The 25,576-nt window shown below is 36.7% G+C and overlaps 1 protein-coding gene across 13 annotated transcripts in view; it reads left to right on the forward strand.

Annotated features, from left to right (window-relative positions):
• The first annotated feature begins 1,255 nt into the window (after positions 1 to 1,255).
• The window catches only part of LOC117415568 (inosine-5'-monophosphate dehydrogenase 1-like), a 33,239-nt gene continuing 8,918 nt past the window's right edge, over positions 1,256 to 25,576 (forward strand). The window contains exons 1-11 of one of the 13 annotated variants that reach the window (XM_034026080.3): positions 6,965 to 7,119; positions 7,635 to 7,680; positions 8,579 to 8,677; positions 8,772 to 8,849; positions 17,104 to 17,152; positions 20,000 to 20,101; positions 20,416 to 20,490; positions 20,824 to 21,030; positions 21,454 to 21,541; positions 22,511 to 22,710; positions 24,094 to 24,184. In XM_034026080.3, coding sequence (XP_033881971.1) covers positions 8,580 to 8,677; positions 8,772 to 8,849; positions 17,104 to 17,152; positions 20,000 to 20,101; positions 20,416 to 20,490; positions 20,824 to 21,030; positions 21,454 to 21,541; positions 22,511 to 22,710; positions 24,094 to 24,184 — 988 coding nt within the window. In that variant the 5' untranslated portion in view covers positions 6,965 to 7,119; positions 7,635 to 7,680; position 8,579. Of the gene's footprint in view, positions 2,008 to 6,964; positions 7,120 to 7,150; positions 7,268 to 7,634; positions 7,681 to 8,578; positions 8,678 to 8,771; positions 8,850 to 17,103; positions 17,153 to 19,999; positions 20,102 to 20,415; positions 20,491 to 20,823; positions 21,031 to 21,453; positions 21,542 to 22,510; positions 22,711 to 24,093; positions 24,185 to 25,576 lie in introns of those variants that run through there. The other 12 variants (XM_059027333.1, XM_059027334.1, XM_059027336.1 and 9 more) reach the window with 12 other exon arrangements.

Below are 25,576 nucleotides of genomic sequence, written 5' to 3' on the forward strand. Positions count from 1 at the left end.
TCTGAAGGCAACTACACCAAAACAGCATCCATACCCAGTAGCATCACAGCAAGCTGAGACAGAGCCCATATAACTCAGAAGTAGAGATTAGTTAATTGTGTTTCCTTACAACCAAAAGCATCATTCTAATTTGACAGGAGGGATTTCAAGCCATGGTAAACATTACTTTTATTCTGTATTAGGATATCAACTTATAAACTAATATGTTTATAAGTTGTTGCAATCTCATAATATTGGTCATACAATTTAGACTATGATTCATTTTAATTGTTGTTAAAAAAAAAGGATGAACCTTACACTGAGTGATGGTCTATTTCTTTTTGATATACTGGTGTATTGTTATTTGATCTTAATTATCTCATAATAATGTTATAACTGTAATCTGATATGTTGTTGTAGAATATAATTTGACGAATGTCGAATTACTGTTTACCATACTTTTAGTTGACTTATGTGTTACATATCAGTTTGAAGAAAGACATACATATATCAAAATTGGATAATTATTACAGAGAATAAGAACTAATTATCGTATCAATAAAGATCTAACACATGCCTGTCTGGCTATGACTTTTCACAGCTTCTTGTAAAGCTGTGAGGGAAAGAACACCTTTACTATTGAGACCTGAAGGGTGTTTGGGGATATGAGATTCTGGAAACAACACTTAACAGGAGAACAGTTGAATGGAAATGAAGTGTTAAATATCTCTGCAAACCTCTGTGACTTCAGCTCTTGGGATATAAGAGTACCTGACATCATTGGTGACACCCTCCTTGCATAACGGAAAGATAAGGAACCGAGTACCTCTGACTGTGTCTATAATTCTTCTTTTTAATTGGTAACCAGGTTTCTCCATACATATAAGACCAAGTTGTGGCAATCCCAAATACCGAATTTAACAAACAACCCTCAATACTGATTTAGTGATACAGTGAACAGATACAAATCTACCTTCTGGAGAAGCAACGTAGCAGTGTTTGTGTAACTCCCTCTAAGGGACCCATTTTATGTCACTTTGGGATTTGCATTTGTTGGTCTCTCTCTCTGTGCAAATTATATCCTTCTCTCACACACACATGCACTCCCCCTCTGTTGGTATAAAGTGAGTGAGAGTGTTTTTTTCACATACTCCAGCCCCTTTTTAAATACTCCAATCCTCTTTATAAAGTGACGTCTGCTTCTGTCACTAACAGGGTTAAGCTGGCAGAGAGGATCTCAGGATAACAAGAGAACAAAACATGCTCTCTACCCTCCACTGAACAACCTGCCCTACAGGTCTGCTACCTAATATACTTCTCTTCATTTGCAACTGCCACTTTGACTGGGACCAGAGTTCTGTTGGCAGGCCGGAGATACGAGGAATACCACGTTTTGTCAAGACTTGAAGGATATCTTATACCAGCTCTCTAACTTCACAGTTTCAATTCCTAGACTTGCTATCAGCACCACATATACACAATACTATTGACTTTTCACACCAAATTCCAGACTTTACATGAGTCAACAATTGAGTAGCTCTTGTAATTTTCGGACAAAAAAATTAATGGCACCTTTCTAGTGATAATATTTAATTTAATTTATTTTTTTTAAATCTTCCAAAGATTTATTTGACACTTATTAATTAACTTTTTTTTTTCTTTTTGCAAGAATGTTTTGATCTGAAGATTAGTGAAGTGAGGTGTTGAAGCTCAAAGAGGTTTTTTCTTTCCTGAACTTTTGTTGGGGGACGAATTTAAAAGACAGTTGGAAGACATCACCCTGGATTTATTTGTCATGGATGGTCATGGGTATGACAGCTTTGGGGAAGGGGAGAGGGAGCCTTATCAGATTGATTACCGAAGGATTGTAGGGGACACAGAACCTGCTAAATATTGCTTGCCTCCTGGGGAAAATGACCACCACTTTCATGGGACACCTTTGCATGGACACCCCCATGGGCACGGTCATGAGACAGCTGCCCAGAGGTATAGTGCCACACGCATACAGGCTGGATATGAACCTGAAAGGTGAGGCATGCCTTTGGAAGGGCATTTATTGATTTCATTTATTTAGTCAAGGATGTATACTGTACTGTACATTCATACTTACATTTACCAGGACGCGCTGCTCAGTCTCACAAATAGTTGGAAGTCCCAGTTCACAAATTAATCATTCATTCATTCATTCATTCATTCATTCATTCATTCATGCACATTTCCACTGTATAGACAGAAATCTGAAACTAGGTGTGATTACAAAATACAGCATTATGAATCCTTTCCATCCCCACGTCACACTTGTAAATTAAGTCACGGTCATTTTAAAAAGCTTACAAAAGCGGTACATTTAGAAAAAGTCATGTCTGATTTAAGTTATTACACCAGAACTGAGTGTAAAGAACAAAAATATCTGAGTTTATCAGCTATTGAGCTTCACATATCTCTTTTTTAATGGCCTATGTTTTAATGGGATGATTGTCTGGTTTTAAGATCCCGATTAGCACTATTTGTGGACTACAGAACATTTCCTTAACTTGCTAATGCAACCAAGCATCTTAATTGTTTTTCAGTATAGCCTTTAATTTCTCTAACAGTGGCCAAGTAGTTAGATAAATGATTACAAAATTATGCATATTTTCCATACATGCTCCACTTATACATTAGGTGACTAGTTTTTATAGTTTTTTTTTTTTTTAAAGAATTTCAAAATATTTACATTTACAAAAAATCAAGCTGAATGTAAGATTTTTAAAAGTTGGAAGCTGTACATATAAAATGCACATAGTAGACCATATATTTAGATATTAAAATGTTTTAAAAAAAAAAAATCAATAATTGGTACCTACTGTGTCACTCCAAAAGAAACATGCAAATACTCTTGTTATTCATACTTGGATAAAATCTGATCTGATTGCCAGCTAGACTGTAAACATAATTTGTATTATTGTAGAATAACATTGTTGTCCAGTTGAAGAAAGGATTGTCAGGATATCTAATACAAATAACTTTCTATGCATAGCCGCAGGCCAAGTCTATCTCACACCTGGTGTATGAACTAACTGATTGTTCCTGGGCAGTAAGTGTTATTTCCTAATTGCTTATGCCTCAAAAGTATAGAAAATGGCTATTATTCCCCACAAACTTTGCTTTTGTGACCAGGACAGTGATATTTTGAAATTGACCTATTTCCAATGAGAAAACGGGCGAATTTGTGTCTTTTCGTTCACAAAGTCAGAAAAAAACAACATATGAATCCAAATTAACATGTATTTATACTAAAGTAATACAAAAATGACTACAAAAGATTTAGAAGTGAGTAGTTTTTCGAGATTTACGATTATACTATAAATCACTTTCACGAATCAGCCCCCAAATGTAGTCTCCCATCATGTTCTCGTTATACTGTCCTTGGTAGCAGCGTTCAAAGTCCAGTATATCCTAGTGAAAGCGCTCGCCTTGCTCCTCCGAGTACGCTCCCATGTTCTCCTTGAATTTATCAAGATGAGGATCAAGGATACGGACTTTGAGGGACATCCTACAGCCCATTGTGCCGTAGTTCTTCACCAGAGTCTCAACCAGCTCCACATAGTTTTCGGCCTTGTGATTGCCCAGGAAGCCCCGAACCACTGCGACAAAGCTGTTCCAAGCCGCTTTCTCCTTACTAGTGAGCTTTTTGGGGAATTCATTGCACTCCAGGATCTTCTTTATCTGTGGTCCGACGAAGACACCGGCTTTGACCTTTGCCTCAGACAGCTTAGGGAAGAAGTCTTGAAGGTACTTGAAGGCTGCCGACTCCTTATCTAGAGCTCTGACAAATTGTTTCATAAGGCCCAATTTGATGTGCAGTGGTGGCATCAGCACCTTCCGGGGGTCCACCAGTGGCTCCCACTTGACGTGGTTCCTCCCCACAGAGAACTCAGTCCGCTGTAGCCAGTCCCGCCTGTGGTAGTGCGCCTTGGTGTCCCTGCTGTCCCAAAGGCAAAGATAGCAGGGAAACTTGGTAAAACCGCCTTGGAGACCCATCAGGAATGCCACCATTTTGAAGTCTCCTATGACCTTGATGCCATCTCAGAAAAATGCAGATATGTATCCACTTAGGCAGCTGGAACTAAACTGAACTGGTGGGCTTAAGGCCCCTGTATTTATACTACTATTTATATTACTGGAAAGTTCTAGAAAGTTCTAGAAGTTACTCCAAGTTTACTCAGCACTGAATCTATCTGGAATGTTCTGGAAAATAGGTAAATTTCAAAATATTACTGTCCTGGTCACAAAATCAAAGTTTGTGGGGAATAATAGCCATTTTCTATACTTTTGAGGCATAAGCAATTAGGAAATAACACTTACTACCCAGGAACCAAAAAAATAAATAAAATGTGTTACATGGTGTTGGCTTTGCTTTTCTGGGTCACATAATGTTGATATACATACAAATACTAAATACACTATCAAATGAATGCCAGAAGACTTACAGTAAATCTCCAAAATATTATTTTGTGGTTAGTTTTGACAGCATTTATCAAAAACTAAATGGTAGTCTAATAAAGTTTTAAGCTTTTAATGGCACTTTATAAGGATTGGTTTTATATGGGTTGTGCGGAGAGGTGCAGTTATCTCACAATTATAAAAATTATCATTAGAATGAGAAACATTGGAATAATGCAATAAAAACATCTTTCATTGTTTCAGACATACAGTAGTATGTATTTTTTTCTATGGTATTCTATGATTTAATGTCTTCACACTGATAGCTTTTTTGCTATCATAAGATCCTCTCACTCTTATATGCTTATGTTATCAATAGCAGGTTATGTATCCCAGCTTATGAAAGTTTCATATTTTATTAAAAATAGGATCTAAATATGCATGCACACAGATCATTTTAATAATGGCCAAAGCTAAACATGACAACTGGTATATTAGCCTAACGACTTCATGTTCATATAAGAAGCCAGCTGCATATTTTTAGAGTACACCTAAACACACAAGCATGAACAGAAATGCACAAAATCTTGTTGTTCACAATGAACAAATAGGAAAAAAAGATGTAACCTCTGTGACACGGGTATTCCCAGTTCAGCTAGTTTTACAATGTAACGTTTATGCAGCCCAAATACTTTCATGAAGCAATTTCACAAGAAAACGGGATGAAAAAGTCAAAAACAAGGCAAGCAGACTTGTCATGCTGCTGTCTTTGTGGTAATACAGTACTTATATGCTTTCAAATTATACCAAAGGCATATTAGTTATATACATTCTGAACATTTAGTGAAGAGATTAGGAAACATGTTAAATATAATAAAACCCTAATCTTTTGATTGATTACGGTTCTTGTGTCATCAGAACAGCGAATCCATGTGTTTAAATAGATTATTTGTGTGTTTAATAGAATGTTTTATTATGTGCATTTATAATTGACGTATGTAATGTACTAATATATTATCAACTACTTCAATAAAAAGGAGTGATATGGAATTGTGTTCTGGCACTTCCTGAAAAAAAAAAGCCCCATACTTCACAGGAAGACTCCAGGAGATCTTTTTAAAAAACAGTAAATGCTTTGATAACAGCTGACAGTGTTGTTTAAAAAACACTCTCGTTACTGCAGTCCTGCAGCAGCCTTTGCTTCCCCACACAACAGACCAAACTTCCTAACTGACTGTTGGAAAAAATAATTAAGTGGGCACTTCAAGGCTGGACAGGGGAATGGACACATCCTTGACGAAACAAAAATAAACAAACGTTGTGACTATCCCGTCTAGTGCACATTATACAAGAATGTGGTTAACTGAGCTAAATACTGAGCTTATTTTTTCCTTCTGTACATAGACTCCATAAATATATAGCAGCATATCTTTGTCAAAACAACAATGAACCACTAGAAGTTGGGGGATGTCCAAAGATTTATTTAGTTTATGCCCAACCTCTTCATTATGGGTTGCTTCAATAAGTTATTCATAAAAAAAGATAGATAGAGCGAATATTTGCACCTGGTCCCAAGTTTAAATATAAACCTGCAGTTGTCATGCTAATGGGGATAAATAATGGGACTCACATGCCAATAGTAAAAGTGTTAAGAAATAAAATAACATTCTAAAATATTAGAAATTCCAATCAAGTCTAATGTTCTATAATCTACAGGTTTCACTGGTTCATTTACACCGTCATTTTGCATGCTTTTTTAAAACAGTTTTTCTTATGCTTTTACCTGTAAACTTTTCTAAGGGCATCATCTGTGAAAAATGGCATCACGTGTAAATTGTTTACAAGTAAAATAAAGATGTGTAAAAAGCATTGTTAAACAAGAGAACAGTCATAGCCAAGTCCCAACTGTATTATTTAATTTATCAGAAAGGAGAGCTTTAGGCTTGTAGGAGTTCGGTTTGTTTACATGCTTCTGCTACTCCTTATGACTGTGTATTAGTATACCTCAGAAAACATGTAAGCAATCTAAATGGGGACAGTTAAACTAGTCTAATGACATAAAACCAGCAAAAAGTCAGCAAATGTATTTTAAACTATTTGCAACCTTTTGTTGATGTCAGTAGAATATGCAGTGAAACAGATTACCCCTGTTCTGGAATGGTGGCATGTCCTGCAATGGAGATAACCAGAAGCATACTGAAAAAAAAACAAAAAAAAAAAACCAAACAATAACAGATATCATTTTTCTGTTATCAATTACAGCTGGTGTAACAGCTATTTGAATCCCTTACTAAAGTGAAAATGCTATCTGTTATTCTAGGACTATGTTGTTGTAATGTATACAGTAACTGTGCCAATTTCATAACCAATTTACATTTGTCCAGTAGCATATTACGTAATAATATAACTGTAATACTAGCATTCCCATACACAAGTCAAACGATTGCAGGCATGTTGCACGTATAGACTGAGACACTTTACAGACTTGTTGGGACCGTTTGGATTTCTGACGATCAGACAAAGCTAAAGGAGAGTTAATAATAATAAGCGCCACCATTCGCCTTGTCCACGTGTGTTCTGCTTTGGCGTGGAGAGGATGTGACGCGTGTAGGACTCTTCTTCATAACGCTGATACAGTGTAGCAAACAGAAAACGAGTGCTGAAGCAACTGGGCTGCGTCTGTGTGCCACTGGAACTGGGTTTGATAGGGACTAGGTGAACAATTATATTTGTTTCTTTATTTTTACTGTTTAGACTCTCAGAACTTTTTTCGCTTTATATGTGAAAAAGTGGTGCATTTGTAGACAATCTATGGACGAAAATCAGACAGCGATACTTAACTAGTTTGTATTAGGCTTAAGAGGTATTTATTTAATTTGAAGCGCATTTATTTATTTATTTTTCTTTCGTTTTTTGTTGTTGCTTTGTTCAGATGCATGGATGTGGTTTCCACAGGGGAAAAAATGAAGCCCACACCGTGTTAACATGCCAGCCTTGTGTGCGGAACACGTTTCTGACACGTTTCTGAGGTCTCGCTGTATTTTATTTTCATTTTCATTTTCATGTTCAGGGTGTCAGACGATGAATCCAAGGTATATCTCAAAAGAGTTGAGAAAATAATAAAGATTGATTTCTGATACCTTTTTCACGTTGCAGCAGTACCACGTGTGTGGCGATGGTGATGTGTACTTAGGCATCTCCGATTTTTTTGTATTTGTTTGTCAACACAGCCTGCGGTTCAGACTGTCTGATTTTAAAAAAACAAACAAAAAACAGGTAAATACATAAATACATTAAATACCGTTGGTTCACTTTAAATCTGTTCACAGTATACGTGTTGATTCTGGTCGGTGACCAGAATTCTTAAGTACATTTTAAATTAAGGTGTGTCAAAAGACTGCAAAATATAAATAACTACCATAATTGTATATGCTGGTAGTGAGAATTCAGGGTAATCAAACTCCTATTATGTAAAAGGGTATTTGGTTAATAATCTTTCCACTTGATCATTCAAGTCAAGAAAGTGCAAATTGCAAGGCGCTCTGTGCATAATAATATGGGTCACTAAGGAGATAGAACACAAATTTAGCTATTCAATATTGTTCGCTTCTAATTATTGTTGTAGACGAAACTATATTGTTTCTGTAACAATATGGCTCTGATTTATGCACATTAAACACATTTACATGTTTTTACATAGGCAAACATACATTTACATGTTCTGTATTCATGAAGAATACCACTAAATCCATTATAAAGTATAAGACTTAGCTGCTTTCTAATTCGGTGAGCCTGGATGATCAAGTGTCTCCAAATTACAGTTGAATATGGTTTGTTAAAATGAGTATTTCTTTTATTGTGGACCCAAGCACTTATAACATAAGAACATTTACAAAGGAGAGGAGGCCATTCAGCCCATCTTGTTCGTTTGGTTGTTAGTAGCTTATTGATCCCAGAATCTCATCAAGCAGCTTCTTGAAGGATCCCAGGGTGTCCGCTTCAACAGCATTACTGGGGAGTTGGTTCCTCACTTCTCCAAATCATTTGACTTGTGTGAAAACGATTTGACTGCCACATAAACAAAGAAGTTGCATTTAAAGCCAGCGTTCTCATTAATAATTAAGCATTCTGTTTGTCCACTGTAATTGATTTGTTGTTTTCTTTTGTAATTCAGCATGGCAGATTACCTGATCAGTGGAGGCACAGGGTATGTTCCTGAAGATGGCCTCACAGCACAGCAGCTCTTTGCTGTTGGGGATGGGCTCACCTACAAGTAAGTATTTATCGCCTTTATACATAATCCTTGCAATGCAATTCCACTACAGCGCATTTAACAGCGCATATAATGGGAAACACGTTTTGATCAGCAGATCAGCTCATCAGTGTGATGCTGATGGATTCACAGCAGAAGAGCTATGCTCAAAGGGAGATGGATTGACTTATGAGTGAGTAAACTGTTTTTTTTTTTTTTTTTAAATTTTATTTTACTCTAACTTTCACTTGATGATTAAAAGGAAGTTCATGGTGACTTTGAGCTCCGTTGTTAGTCAGTTGTAATACATAATCAGTTTCTGGTGGAGGGTATATGAAATTAGTGCAGAAGCACACATAGCCCAGAAATAGCAAATGGGAAGATGGGTATTTTAGCAGTTCTTTTGTGGCTGCCTTTTTGGCACCATCAATAAATATAAATTCTTGGCTTATCCTGTCAAAAATAATTATTTACTGTAAATGTTTTATTTATTTATTTTTTATTTCTTCACTCTTGAAAATGGCACTGCAAGGTCATTTGCAGTATCATATTTTTTTTTTAACAATTTATTGAGACTAATATCAGCTTTTTCTCATGGAACATTAAAGATGAAGTGTCTGTGTGTTTTAAATTATTTGTTGGTATCCACAAACATTGTTTAAATGAAAGCTTGGAAAGATAACAAACAATTGAGACAGCTAGCCAAAAGAGAAGGACTTTGTTTTAGCCAGGCCCACCTCATTTTTTGGATGATGTTTGTCATTAAAAGGGTGTAAAATAATGACACATGATGTAACATTCTTTAATATTAATAACACATCTACAGGCGTTGGTACCATGAAAAACAGATGAACATGACATGTTCTCGGTATGTGAAAAATCTCTGTTAGCAAAAACAAAGTTTTATCAATATCACAAGGATTCTGAAGATAAAATCTTGCGGAACCAAAAGTAGGCAACCGTGACTGAAATGATGTTAATCAAATGCCATAAAGTATACTGTTGAATGTGCTATTTTCTTTATATCCACAGAGAAACACATCTTTATTTGAAAAATCTACAAATGGTTGCTCAGGAATTAATAACATGGCCTATTGGGGTTTATATTACTTAAAACACTGAGGGGTAGATGTACTAAAGGGTTGCCCCTATCACAATAAGTGCAAATGAGTCGTAAGTCTCCGGTGAAATGTACTAAACAAGTGCAATGCTATTAGTGACTTTTTAGGGAATGCTTGCGGCAGCAGTTTTTCTTTGCTGTTCAATATATGTAATTTTGGGTGTTCCTGCATAAATTTGCAAAAATGGGGTGGAGATAGTGTACTCAAATATTATAATGAGATGTACTAAAGCTGCCGGCAATTGCGACACTTACAATTGCATCAATTTGTTAAGAACTTTTGAAAGCATGTTTTAAACAGTCGCAGTTGTTGCTGGCATTTCCCAATCCGCTTTTTTTGTGTATTTCCAGTTGTGCTCAATGCATTTTTGAGGAACACCCAAGTACCTAATTCTCATAAAAGTCATGGTGTACAAGCCAGGGAGCAATAGACTGCACACATGTACCACTAACCCCTCCAGCTCATTCTGAGCATCTGTATAGGACCATGATCTATTTTGTATTAATTGTCTAGGCTACTAAGTAGGCCAAGTTGAAGACAATAATAAATAAGTAAAATCATTTAGTTTCAATTTAAAATCTTTTTTGCACATTATACACCAATGTGTACAATGCAACAGCAGGATTTATTGTGTTACCGGTAGCCTACAGGCTAAAGTAAAAGGAAAGTGCGCCTGGTATTCATTTGATTTTACTACTGTAATGTATACTGTATAGGCCTACTGTACAGATTTTATATTTTTACATAATGTAATGTGTAGCCTACCCAAAACACATTAGTGTTATTTTAGAGGAACGATTTACATTTAAAATGCATTGAGCACTATACATGTATGTGTGTGCAATTTTAATGTATTGTTTTTAAACTCAACACCTCCTTATGTCGGACAAACATGTCTGGTTTAGTGAGGGGCTACTGTATGATTATGAAAAGCTTTTTGAGGGTGGTGGGGGCCCCACTATAGAATCTGATGGGATTAAACTGCCTTTTATTTACATATATATAGTAAACCAAGCTGCAACTCTCGGGTTCGTTGCCCCTTTAAAAAACTATGACCCGACAAAGGAACTTGCAGATTTAGCGCGCTTGTGCACTTTTATTTACAAAAACAAAACAAACACCTAGCTCCTTTTTGAGCACTAAACATAAACAGGAATCGAACTAAAACAGGACAGCTAAGGTGTTTACCAGTAAAAAAAAACAAAACAATATCAACTAAAACAAAACAGTTTTCTAAACAAAACACACAAAAAGGCTACACATAGTACCTTTTTTTTCTATACACTTGAGCACACTATCAAGCGGGCTTCTTCACACACAGCGGCCCAGAACAAACTGGCTGTTCGCTTTTTAAACCCTGCACCTGGCACTAATTTACAATAACTGCCAGGTGCTGGTGATGCTTCGGTGCCAACAAAGTGTGAAAACTTTGCAGGGGGTGAATACTTCTGCAAATCACTGTGTATATATAACAGTATTAAAATAGGTAAAATGAAGATGGAACAGAATGCATTGCACAGATGACGTTTAGATCTAACAAAAACAATGTTATTTTGATTCTTACACCATTGCCTGTGTAGACTGTCATGTGAGGCCATTTATTAAAGCTTGATAAAGGGCTTCAACGTAATTTAGTTTGCATTCATTAAGATTGCCCTTCATTCCTGACATGGAATAACTATTCCCTGTGTCTTTACTGTGAACAAATACAGAGAAGTTCTGTAGACATGTACCAACATTACCATATTAGAAACCTAATAATAGGAGTTGCACAAGGCAAACTGAAATAATCGTTTTAGATCTGCTTTGTCATGGCAAGTCTTTGCTTTGGATCTTTATCACTTCATTTTCCTACCATGATGTTTGCAACATTTTGGATAGTGATTGGTAGTAGAACTGTTTCCTTTGGGGAAGGTGTTCCAGACCCACTAATCCTATACCTGAAAAACCAACGCACAACCAGAAGAGAATTTCTAAATATTACAGTGCTGTGAAAAAGTATTTGCCCCCTGTCTGATTTTCTGCATGTTTGCATATTTGACATTGAATGTTATCAGATCTTCAACGAAAACCTAATATTAGAGAAAAGGGACCCTGAGTGAACAAATAACACAAAAAATTTATACATATTTCATTTATTTATTAAAGAAAGTTTTATGTATCACCCAATGCCCCTGTGTGAAAAAGTAATCACCCCCTTAGACTCAATAACTGGTAGCAGCAATAACTGCAACCAAACGCTTCCTGTAGTTATTGATTAGTCTCTCACAGCGCTGTGGAGGAATTTTGGCCCACTCCTCCATGCAGAACTGCTTCAACTCATTGACATTTGTGGGTTTTCGAGCATGAACTGCTCATTTCAGGTCCTGTCACAACATCTCAATGGGGTTTAGGTCTGGACTTTGACTAGGCCATTCCAAAACTTTGAATTTCTTGTTCTTCAACCATTCTGATGTAGACTTGCTTGTGTGTTTCGGATCATTGTCTTGCTGTATGACCCAGCTGCGCTTCAGCTTCAGCTCACGGACGGATGGCCTGACAGTCTCCTGACTGTGGTTTGGTGGAGCTCAGAGCCTTAGAAATGGCTTTGTAACCCTTTCCAGACTGATAGGCGTCAACAACTTTTTTCCAGAGGTCTTCAGGAATTTCTTTTGTTCGTGGCATGATGTGCCTCTAGAACCTGTGTGCTGACAACTTCACTCTAAGGGCCAAAGTTAGTCAGATTTATATTGGGCAGGGCTGGCCCAAATCAGGCCTGGTTGTTAACCAAAGTACTGAAACAGCTGACCCTAATTATCCCTTTAATTGGATTGAGTTAACTAGGGGGAGCAATAACTTTTTCACACCTCAAGATTGCATGTTTGATTACCTTGCACACCAAACAAATGAAAGAAGCACCAAACTTTGGTGTCATTTTTTTCTCTTAGACTCCCTCTATATACTACTACAACCCACAAAAAAATCTGACCAAATACAATGTGGAAAATGTGCAAAAATGCAGAAAATCAGACCGGGGGCAAATACTTTTGCACGGCACTGTATATCACATTTTGTCACACAATTCATTACATATTTGGAAATATTATTTTCCTCTTGTGTATGTGATCAATTATTAGGGAAGACCAAAGGATTTGTTATAACTCCATCTAACTTTTGTTGTAATTGAATAAAAAGCTTCCCCCACAGTCAACCTTAATGAGTCTTTTTAGAAGGACTTTTAGCTGGAATAGTGATTTTTAGCATGGCAGATAAAACAGAGAATTGTATAGAACTCACAATGGGGTATTAACCACATGATGGGAACCTCCACTCTACAAATGTTTCATGAGTGCCAACATGTATTTAATCTATCCAAACCTTAAAGAACTCCTGAGTTTGTGAATGAGGCTCATTGTTCATAATGGGTGAAGACACATTTCTGACCGATGAATGTACTGTTTAACAGAGAACAAATGCCCCGTTTTAATTTGATAACAATATTTGCAGCACTAACAAAATAAACAGCAGATCCCCTTTTCTAACAATCTCTTTTTTTTGTTCTATTATAATATTCTAGAATGTATTGGGTAGAATAGCATGTCTTGCAAGTTTAATGTGTGAGAACTTTCAACATGTAATTCTGTACAAATTATTGATTAATTTATTCTGAGGAAATCTAGTACATTTTTTTATATTCTTTTGACGCCATCGTTGCTTAGCAACAGTTGAATGGTATCCAATGAGACGCACTGGTTTTCAAAGTTTCTTTTTAGGCTAGAATTTTAGGCTTGAGTTCTGTTTACTCATGCATTCTGTTTGTGTGCTATGTTTACATCCTGGCAACCTGGCTTTTCTATAAGGGCTTGCCTTCCCATAGCTTCTGTCTAAGCAACATGGGGGCAATTTCCATGGAAAAAGAAATATCTCACCTTTTCTTTCACTCTATTCTGGTAGCACTTTCGGGTTGTGTGTGTTTCAATGTGACTTTTTTTAGCCAGATAAATTGTTGTTCTAAATGCAAATAACCTAATTTAATATTAAAATGTTTGAGTCAGAGTTCCAATTTGGCCTTGCGCAACTGCTCATATGCAACAGTCAAATAGCAATAACACAGTCCTGACCTGAAGGCTCTCTATTTTTTAACTTGAGCCCAATTTGAACTCATTTGCTTAATGCTCGTCTGACCTAAGACATCCCTCTTCAGTTCTATTAACCTGAATCCTCATAACAGTGCAAGGGATGACTGTCTAGATCAGTGGTCCTTAAAGTGGTGCCCGCGGGCAAATTCATGCCTGCAAAGACAGGCCATCTATGTGTGTGTGTTCATATTTTTCTGCATCGCCGCGTCTTAAGCGACGATTCTTGAAAAATTGTACATCTGTAAGTATATGTGTTTGTTTTTTTTTGCCCAGCAGCTCTTTCACACACAGTACATCTTGCCGTCTCGATAAACAAGCCACGGATACTTCATATCCCATTCAAAATGATAAGAACATATTTTTTGTTTGCGTTTTTGTGCATTACTACTGCTTGCAACTGCTTTGGTCACTGTAGTACTCGTAATCAGAAGTAGATGCTGACTGCTTGGCAAAAAAACATCCGATTGATAACTGACTTGCTGTCAGTGCACACTCTGCACTAGGTATTCATTTTTATGCTTAAAAAAATCTGTGAGGGCATCCCTGTTAAACTAGTGCAGAAAATAACAAAAGCACAACGTTAAATTAGGCGACTGCAAAAACAAAATGCGAGTTAAAAGTAGGATCGGGGATGAATAATTCATGTAATTTGTCAGCTCTGTTTGAAACAAAATTAAGGGGACCAGAATTAGGCTCAGGCAAGATATGAAGGTAAAAGCAAAGATTGTTTTGCAATTAACAGCTTTTTCTGAGTTTCATTATGAAATAGAATCAGCTACATTTGTCTCCTGATTAAAAATAAAACCTGAAAACTTCAAGCCCTATTTGTGTGTGTGTTTGCATTTACTTTTTCCAAAGTGTCATACATGCCAACAGTCCCTATATGGTCAGGACAGTCCCGATTTCCTAGCAAGTGTCCTAAGTCGTGATGCATAGGAAGAAAGTCCCGATATTTACACATAGAAAAAAATCATTTGTTCTGCACAGTAGAGTTAGTGAAAACCACACGCTGTGCTCTTCGCGCGGCTGACACATCTGCTGATTTACTAACTTATACAAAGGTATACTGTCATGATGGTCGTGTTGAGTTGGGGGGAATACGTCTATTATATGAGTGTTTTTTGCGTATGATTCCTCCCATGTGTATGATGCGTATGACCCCCCCCCCCCCCCGGAGACGAGCGTCCCGCTGAACAGTTTCCAAATGTTGGCAAGTATGAAATACTTGTATTTCAGTGTTTTTTTTTAAAACAAGTATTTTACAGTCATTGCTGCAGTGTAATAGATTACCATGAATATGCATGTCTGCGTCCCTTTCCATTCCTGCGTCCAGTGAATGCAAGACAATATATTCTTCCGTCCAATGGGTTTATTTTGCGTCTAGGACGCAAACATTGGCGTTAACACGACCTCTGGTGGTGTATGTACTGATATATACATCAATATTTTTCAACACAGAGCTAGTAAAAAATATATTTAAAGGTGGAACTGCAAAAGTTGAGAATTATTTAAGAGCCGTTTTCCTAGGTGTAACTAAAGCTTGTGTTTACTTTTGTTTTTTTTTGTTTATAGCTAAAGGACATGCTGGGAGAAGGAGGAGCAGTCTTTGGTTTAGGCTAGCATTCTCCTTGCCATCTAAACGGTTTACTTTAAAACATTTTAATGAGCTACAGATGCTTACATCTATATTGAAGTGGAATGGTGTATCTCATCTCTGTGTTTATATACCAGTGTATCTACTTACTTTGTATGTTTTTATAACGCTAATTTGGGAATATAAGTCTTTAAAAAAAAAAAAAAACGAAATCATTAGATCAAAAAACTGACATTCTGAAGAAATGATGGCACAGAGATTTTATAAATGTTGTCAGCATAGGGTACACACTCTAACTCATTTGTGTGCTACTGTGCCAGTGAACGAATGAGGGTAGACAAACACATTTAGGGTTATAACATGTTAATGGAGGATGATAGGGAGGATTACAAAAAATGACAACACCATTTTAAATGCATGTGTTTCTAGATTGCAGCATTAGATTGAATGTGTGGTGGTATGCAGATGTTGATAGTAAACATCTGTTTGCTTTTATTTATATTAGGCTGAATTCAGCTTGAATCCTTTTTTTGGCACTATTGAATTAAAATAAATTACAGTTTAACTTTTTTAGCAGTTGTATTTTGTAGAAACGTTCATACTTTGCATATTATATCCCTAAGATAGTGCTGCTCGTGCACTGTTTGTGATTTTATTGAATAAGTATTCTTCTCCTTTTTCATTTTTGGAAGTAATCAACAGAATTAAATCAATCATGTTTGACCCTGACATTTACAAATTCAAACAAAAAACTGTTTAACCCCAATGTAAGGGGGTCTGTTCAGATATGGGAGAAAATAGGGGCCTGCAAGTGTGTTGATTGTCAACACAACATTTTGCTTTACTAGATACTGCAAATTGTATTCCTAGATTTGATATTGCTACATTTTGCAAATTGCTAGTGCTTGTTTAGGGTTGGGAGTATTTGGGTTCTCTTCTCCTCCATGCACTGACACACTGGAAAGGAACAGAGAAGGCTCCTGACTGGCTTTCTTGATCTGTGATTCTGTTGCTAGACCTGGCTCAAAGCCTGGCCCATTCTTTCAGGGTGGAGACACGTTTTGAATGATCAACACAGAACGTGGGTGATATTTGGCAAGCTTTATGCCAGTTGGCTGAATATTCTTTGCCACAAAGAGGAGGAGTTGCATTTATCCTGTGCACTCGCCCGCCTGTGTATTTCAGCCCCAGTGCCAAATTGCAAAAAGTCTTGAAATTTAAAGCCCAGACGCTCCTTGTGGGACAAAAAAAAAAGAGCCAGCAAGTGTAGTTTTTTTGCCTTCTTAACTAAAAAGGTGATAAAAAAAAAGTTTGAAATTACCACAACTTTGTGCAAAAACAATTACAACTTTAAGAAAAAATATTGAGAAATACTAGAAAAATCAATAAATGATTTGGGAAAGGGATGTAAGTAATATAACCAATTTTTCTTTGATTTTTGAAGCATCCCTGTGTTCATAAATCTTTTCAGCCAAAAACCTTTAACCCTTTAATTGCAGTTCTTTTACCAAGCTGCTGATGCCACACTCCAACCTCATCACATCGGTGGAAAAGTACTGTGACTTGTACTGATTTTGGCACTTGAATTGAAATCCTGTTATTTCTGTTTTACAGTGATTTCCTGATACTCCCTGGGTTCATTGACTTTACTGCTGATGAAGTGGTGAGTAATGTAATCTCAGTATTAAATGTTAATAATCTCTATTCTGTTCTAATATTTATGAAACTTTACACATAATTTTTTATTTGTATGTATTCAATCTAGGCATCGGATAAAGGGCATGCAGAAGAGTAATTCTAGTTCATTTTATGTAACCTATATTGCTATTGCTTTGTAGATCTCTGTGTTCTTCACGTGACTTCTGTCAGAAGTATAACACTACAATATGGACTGCAGTGTACAAAGTGTTGAGCTTTTTTTTCACCAATTGCAACAAATCAAATGCATGCTTACTATAACATGTGCAATGTTTTGACTAATGGTCTCAACGTTAGGTCTCAAATTTAGCTTTGCCAAGTCCTTGACTGTACTTTGTACTTTTTGTGGTAGTCAATGAACAACATAAATCCTATAATACAAAGAAGTATATTTGTCTCAGTATTTTGTTGGTAGTATTTCAACATCTTCATATAAATCATTTACGTTTCAGTATATCTGAAATTGCATCATCTCTGGGATTATTTGTCTTTCTCGCAGTACTAACAGCTGATTGGCCTGTTAAGGTTATATTTTGGTAACTATACAAATGTAATGAAATGTTCCATGGATATTGTTTGCAAAAATGTGTTGCTATGAATATAGGTATAGGTATATGCTAACTGCTTCTCAGAATTTGAAACCAGATATTCTTCAATTAATATATGACACAGCTTAAATTATTTGACCGATTACAGTAAAATTGAATTCAGCAGCATTTAGATTTGCCGAATAATTGTTAATCTTGATATATTTAATTCATTATTGATTTGGGTTAAGTAATGCAGTACATGTTTTTGTTCTGCTATTGTTGGTAACAGTGTAAACTGATTTCTAATTGCTGTTTACCACTGGAAAGAAAGAAGCAGCTGCAGTGCTGGAACTGTGGGGAAGTGTCAGCAGGTTGCTCTGTGAACATCGTCTCTGTGGGACCAAGTAATGATGTTTACATAGAACAGCAGGCTTGGGTTTCCTTAGAGACCCCGCAGGATGGTGCACGTGGCATCAGACTGCTGTGACTTATCATTTAAAAAAACATTTGGGCGCATCCAGTTGGAATCCAGGCTATGTCATTGCCGACCGTGACTGGGGGTTCCTAGGTGGCGGCGCACAATTGGCCGAGTGCCACCCAGGTACGGAGGGCTTAGGTCAGCAGGGCAATCCACGGTTCACCGCGCACCAGTGACCCTGTGCCTGATAGGGTGCCTGTGGGCCTGCAGTGGAGCCATTCAGATCTGTGTTGTTCTCCAGCACTATAGGTCTGGTGGCTTCGCTTCGAAAAATGACAGATTGGCATGAACACGTTTCGGAGGACGCGTGTTTCAGCCTCCGTTTCCCCAAGTCGCTGGGGGGTTGCACCAGTGAAACGGGATTCAAAAAAATTATAATTAGGCATTCCAAATTGGGAGGAGAACTGGGGTAAAAACCATTGGCGATGACTAGGCTCTCCAAAACTTTCACATTGAGGGTCTAGAACTCTCAACTAAAAAAAAAACAAAAAAAAAACAGAAGGTCCTATAGGACATTTTTGGGGGTCCCAATAAAGTACAAAGGGTAAATGTTATAATACATTTTATTACTTATTTATTTATTTTGGACAATTTACCGATAACAATAAGAAAAGAATGAAGAACACAAAGGCATAGCAATAGAAGCAACATTTCATAAAGATCAAAGGACAACCAACCATTCTGCTCCAGAACCTTAAAGCATTTAAATATTTAGGAACACTAATGCAAATATAGAAACGATAATATTGTATCCCGACTCTCTCCAAACACAGAATATTGTATTATATAGATTTACCTTCCAAAAATCTGGTTGACAGGTGGGTAAATTGTTAGGTTAGGCTGAGGGGGATTGAGATGGTGCAGAGAAGTCCTGAAAATCAAAAATTCACCCGTCTCAAACAAACATTGCAAGTGAGTGATTCAACCTTACCTTTTCTATATAATATTATATATATATATATATATATATATATATATATATATATATATATATATATATATATATATAATATAATTTTTATTGAAAGACTTATTGGTGTTTCTGGCAATTCCCAGGCTGCCTACTGTTCGCTGTCTCAGTATTTGTATGACCCATTCTCTAGTTACAGCTTGCAGTATATTTACAATTGACCATCGAGACGCAGCGAACCAACAAAGTACAAGAAGCTTGGTAACATGCAAACTCAAACTGCATATTCTTTGCACATTACATTTAAATATTTTTAAATGTGTAAAACACCCAGTACGCAGCTTACCTGGAGTGCTGATTGTAAGTTTCCAAATTGTATGAAGCTATCGGCTTTTTAGAAGGCAGGCATAGGAAAGAGAGTTGACTGAAACTTGTGAAAAGGGAAGGAATGTTCAAATTCTGAAGGGCACACAAGAAAACAGATCATATTTTTTCTATTAGAAGAAAAATAATGTAAATTTAATTTGAAATTTTGCCTCTGGGTTAGATTATTGGAGTCATGGTTATTTTGTAATTACAGGTATTTATTTGTAGTAGATTTTTAATTGTAATCTTCCTTTTTTTGTATGTAACCAATAAAATAATTAATATCATAACGGATATTAATGCCTTGGCATGCCGCCTTCAATTAGCAAAGTGTTGTGTGTTTTTTTTTTATATACATGTTCTGGGCAAGGGGATATTTCCCCATGTCATAAATGTACTATGGAGTGGACAATTTCCCTATATTGAGGAACAGAGGTCCTTGTGTTTGTGAAAGTGAGTCACCATATGTACAGTAAATATTGTGGAGGAAGTCCTACATTTTAATTGAATAATTATCCTTCCATTTAGGATTTGACCTCTGCTCTTACTAGAAAAATCACCCTCAAAACACCCCTGATCTCCTCTCCAATGGACACTGTCACAGAGTCCAGCATGGCTATTGCTATGGCAGTAAGTGAATCACTTCAGTATGAATACAGATTTAAAAGCATGCAGTTTCTTAACACATTGTTGGAATGTTATGTCATTTGTTTAGAAATAATGTTTTTACCATGTTAAATTAATTCTAAGTGGGTGTATTAAATACTATGTTGTCGTTGTTAACTGATTCGGCAGAAATAAATTGAAGCAGCTTTTTTCATAAATGCTGTGAAGGCAATGCATATATTTAACAGACGTACTAATGAAGTTCAGTGTATTGTGTCTGCTGAATAATGCAATATTGCGGATTTGTTCCATGCTTTTGGTTGTTTTATGTTTCTCAGCTTATGGGAGGTATTGGGATCATCCATCACAATTGCACACCAGAGTTCCAGGCCAATGAAGTTCGTAAAGTTAAGGCAAGTATCCTTTCATTATAAATTTCGGGAGAGATTTAAATGTCAGCGTGTTATTTTCTTGTTTCAGATATTGAAGGATCTGGTACTGTACTTGTATTCTAATCAGAATCAATCCTAGTTTTCCTTTGGCTGCTTGTTTTGTTGACTGCGCATTTGTAATATGTTTTCTTGCTCTATATACATTTGAGGTCTTGCAAGTGACAGATTGACAGATTCTGTATATTCCATAAGCTTGTACATTGTATGTGAAATCACAACTATGCTGTGGGATGGTTAGACCTGTAATGTAGATATTTGTATGTAACCCATTTATTTATTTTTATTTATTTATAGAAATTTGAACAAGGGTTCATTACCGACCCCGTGGTGATGAGTCCTCGCCACACTGTGGGGGATGTCTTCGAAGCTAAAAACCGTCATGGATTCTCTGGAATTCCAATCACTGAGACTGGGAAAATGGGGAGCAATTTGGTGGGAATTGTTACATCCAGGGATATTGACTTTCAGACTGAGAAGGAGTATGATACACCCCTAAGTAAGGTACAGACAAATCTGTTGAAGATAAGTGAGCAAAAAATAAAAACTGCCATTGAAATGGGTTAAAGAGTGTAAATAAAGAATCCACCAACATTTAATGAATGTCACGTTACAACAATAAATGGATCAGAAAACTGGGTTTATCATCAGTTAATTGCGTACAATAATGGTATGTATTTTTATATGAAAATAAGAAATTAAGTACATGTTCATCCAGTTTCCCATACCCTTCTGGTTATACAGATCAAGTTCATTTGCAGTTGACTGTTCTTACCAACAAATACAATTGCCCCAAAGCACAAATTATAACAGAGACACATTCTAAAACATTAAACCTTAAAGTTTTAAACAAAAAGACCATTGTATTTGTTTATTTAACCACCTTTTTTAATCGGCACAAAAATTGAGATCTCTGCATTTTTTCAGGTGATGACAAAGCGGGAAGATTTGGTAGTTGCTCCGGCGGGTGTCACTCTGAAAGAAGCAAATGACATTTTACAGCGCAGCAAGAAAGGTAAGAAGTCTGTGTGTGAAATTCCTACAGCATCTAGACTGAATTCGGCGTGCCTGAAAACCCCCAGGTGAATTTTTCTTGGAAAATCTGAGACGGACGGATGGGCAACAGGATTGGTTGAGTTGGCATGGAATGACCCTGTACCTGTTATATGTCAAAGTTGTACTGAATTGTATTCTTTGATTTTCAAAGTTTGGTATATGGTACTTTAATTGCAGTATTTTATTACCTTTAACTGTAGGTGTTAAAGTTTTATTGAATTGCATTAATTTAATGATTTCTAAAGTTTTGTAATTGTGTATGCTTCATGTGATAGAATAGGTTACTAGCTATGTATCATCATCAGTAGTAACTTGTGTATGTTAACTTCATTCTATACATTATTAAAGGTACAGTAATTGTTATCAATACCTGTTTGATTATGCGAACTAGTATTGGTCCCAATTAGTTCGGATAATTGACTCTCTACTGTGTGTGTGTGTAGTAATTTATCTATCTATCGAGAGAGAGAGATTGATTGATTAGGGCAGCTCCGATTAACAGATTAATGGGACCGATTAATCAACTAAATAGTTGATCGCAGATTATTTTTTTTTACTATTTTGAACTCCATTTCCCAACATCCCCTGCTGAGAGAGAATTGCTACACACACACACACACACACACACACACGCTACTTACATTTTCTGCATTGTCCAGAACGATCCTCAGTGTCTGCTGAAGCTTGGAAAACATGTCTGCATTTACTACAATCAAAGCAGACTTTATTAATTTTAAAACTGTGTTGGTGAAAAGGGAGTTTTTATGTTTAAGTTGGATGTACAAAGTTAATTTCAACGGAGTGTCACAAGCTGCAACTATAACGTTTTGTTTTATTGATGTTAGTACTGTTAATATTGTTTTTAAAAGGGATATTTTGTTGCATCTTGCTGAAAGTTCTATACATTTCTTTTTCTGGTTCCATCTAGGAAAGCTGCCCATTGTGAATGACAGTGACCAACTTGTTGCAATCATTGCTCGGACAGACCTGAAGAAGAACCGGGACTACCCACTGGCATCCAAGGACTCCCGTAAACAGCTGCTGTGTGGGGCAGCCATAGGGACCAGGGAGGATGACAAATACAGAATGGACCTGCTGCTGCAGGCAGGAGTGGATGTGGTGGTTCTGGTGGGTACAGACAAAAAAAAACTGTTACCTTACTAACTGATGCATGTGGCGAATTAAACATTTGAGTAAAGTGGTGGATTACCTGCACCGGGTATACATGTCCTGTGTGCAAATAACTGGTATGTTATAAACTGCTGAAGTGTCATTTTTTTCCCACTGGTAGTCTTCGTACTTACCCTTGAAGAACCGTCTTCTGTGGGAAGAGGGATTTTTCTGTGTGCCCACCATAGTTTAGTTAACCTTGATATATACACAGTTGTCTGGTAGAAGTGATTTGTAAGTATTGGTCTCGGATCTGAACTGAAAAGCTTTCCAAATAACCAGTCTCTGTTGTCTGACATTTGCATGATTAGAGCCGTGTTCTCTCTGCCCAGAATTATTAGTGAACATTTGAAGCCTCCCAGTATAGCATTCTTGGAAGCCACACACGATTCACAGTAAATCATATTTTACACGTTCTGCTAGTTATACTCTAGTCCAGATGTCTGTTCTTCCAGTACTGGGTTATGGTGATGCTGTCTACAACATGGCCTCAAACTGCTTTGGGGAAGCTTGATGCTATATACCATTCTTCTATAGGATTTATAACTGATGCTTCTCATCTTACTCATCACTGCGATCTTTATATTATGGTTGAATGGCCTTCATTGCACACTAGGCGTTTGGATCATTGTCTTAGGTTGTTTATAGAACCCTGATTGGGAAAACCCCACTATATCTGTGCAACCTATTACAGTTCTCTGCTTCAGTTTACAATTTAAGATTCATTGATTAGATTTGGTTCTTCCCAGAGTGTCCACTGTTTTTGGGTGTAATTCATTTCAGTTTGCAGCTGCTTATGACGAATGAATTTCAAATCAGAGTTTTGTTTCAGAGGATGTTTTTTAATCGGAATCTGGATTCACTATTGTCTGATGGATGTGTATGTTGTGATGTTTGCCTCTTGACCAGATCTTTGTTGTAAATGAGAATTTGTTCTTATCTGGTAAAAATAAAGGTTAAATGGAAAAAAAAAATGGAAATGAAATATTTGAAGGCGATGGATTGAGCTTTCTTTTGATACTACATAAAATAGATCACACCTCCTGTATTATTCAGAAAAAAACCCTAATGGCTAATTTTATTAAAAGCAATCTTCTCAACAGGAACCTTTTGCAGAGAGCTTATTGACCTAATGTTTCTTCATTGCTCCCTTTTTGCTTTCCACCGTGTTCATTTTAAAACACTGAGACACTGAAAAGATGCTGATGTGAATCTGAAGCAGCTCTGGTTAAAGCATGCATTCCTGCTGCGAGATAGAGTAGATCTACTCCTTTGGATTCAAAGTAACTGTTATTAAATACTTTGATTCACCCCCATAATTTTATGTTCTCTTTTTTCCAGGACTCATCGCAGGGCAATTCAGTTTATCAGATTAACATGATACATTACATCAAACAAAAATACCCTGAACTGCAGGTGGTTGGAGGGAATGGTGAGTTACTGGTAGGGATGTGCACGACAAATATTTTGACTATCGATAATTCCACAGCTGTTGAGGTCGACTAATCGAATAGTCGCCCCCCCCCCCCGCCTCCCATTCAAAATGAGACGTACATTCAATGCGAAATAATGCAAAGTGACAATTATTGCAATTACAATAAATTCTGAACTTTATTTTAAAATACTTAGCTAACACAACAACTTTAACAACTTTGTTAAATAAACATTAGGCTATGTAAAAAAAACACCTTCCTATTAGGAAACATACAGAAATGCCATAGTAACAGCAGCAATAACATAAGCATACCTGTCAACTCTCGTGTGAGACTCTCGTATTTTGCAAGCAAGTGTTATTTTTTTTACCGATATTGTCACAAGCTTTTCCGTTAATTACAATTTCAAATGAACTATAAAGGTTGTGACAATTAAAAAAAAAAAAAAAAAGTAACGCTTGCTTATAAAATATGGGCGTCTCCTGTATAATTATTATTCAATTATTAATTTAATTTTTATTCAATAATAGTTTAGCAATGTGAGCTATAATGTTTTCCGGTCATAACAGCGAAATACAAAATGCATTAGACTATCTAGCTAGCTAATTTATACAATCCACTTGACTAAACGATTTACTTTTCCCACGTTTTCAAACCACACACAACATATAGACTACCGGTCTACGTTAAATCAAATCGGCAACATACCTGTGCGTTCGAGTTCCAGTGAATAAAAAATAAATAGCCTGTATAGGCAATAGCTTGCTATGTATGTAGCTAGCTTAATAATATTAATAAATAAATGAATGAACAAAAAGGCCTGAGTGGCATTAACGCACTAGCCTTCCATGGAAGCAAAAAAAAATCCTAACAAAAACTTTAGGAATAGTTAGGCTAGCAATGTCCATTATTATTATCATGTTCACTTATTCTTGTTTAAAAAAATCAGCATGTCCATCAGGTCCGGCAATACTGCAGCAGACGGTGCTCAGGCAGAGTTTGTTGTTTTTGTTTCAACTTCAGAGCCTGAGTAGCTATTGCACTGTGATAAAAATGTGACACAAAACGGCTGGCCGCACCGACTACATTATGTATGGCACCAAGTTTAAAGCCATCGTTGAAGGCGAGCTGCAGAGTGTGTGCAAAGCACAAATTAGAGTCCCATTCAACAAACTCCGAAGATGATGTTGCTGGCATTGTCGTGAACACAGGCAGTGATTTCCCCCCTTAAACCCGAATGGTCTACAGCGGTGTTTAACACATTTGCGAGATTCTCTGCTGTATGCCTCTCTGGCGTGGCGCGAGTCTGTAGAACTACGTTTTTCATTTCCCAATCCTCAATGACGTACGACTCGGTATTCGGTGCAGTCCACGCATCTGTAGTAATCACC

The sequence above is a fragment of the Acipenser ruthenus genome, chromosome 7, assembly GCF_902713425.1.
Source record: "Acipenser ruthenus chromosome 7, fAciRut3.2 maternal haplotype, whole genome shotgun sequence".
Classification (NCBI taxonomy): domain Eukaryota; kingdom Metazoa; phylum Chordata; class Actinopteri; order Acipenseriformes; family Acipenseridae; genus Acipenser; species Acipenser ruthenus.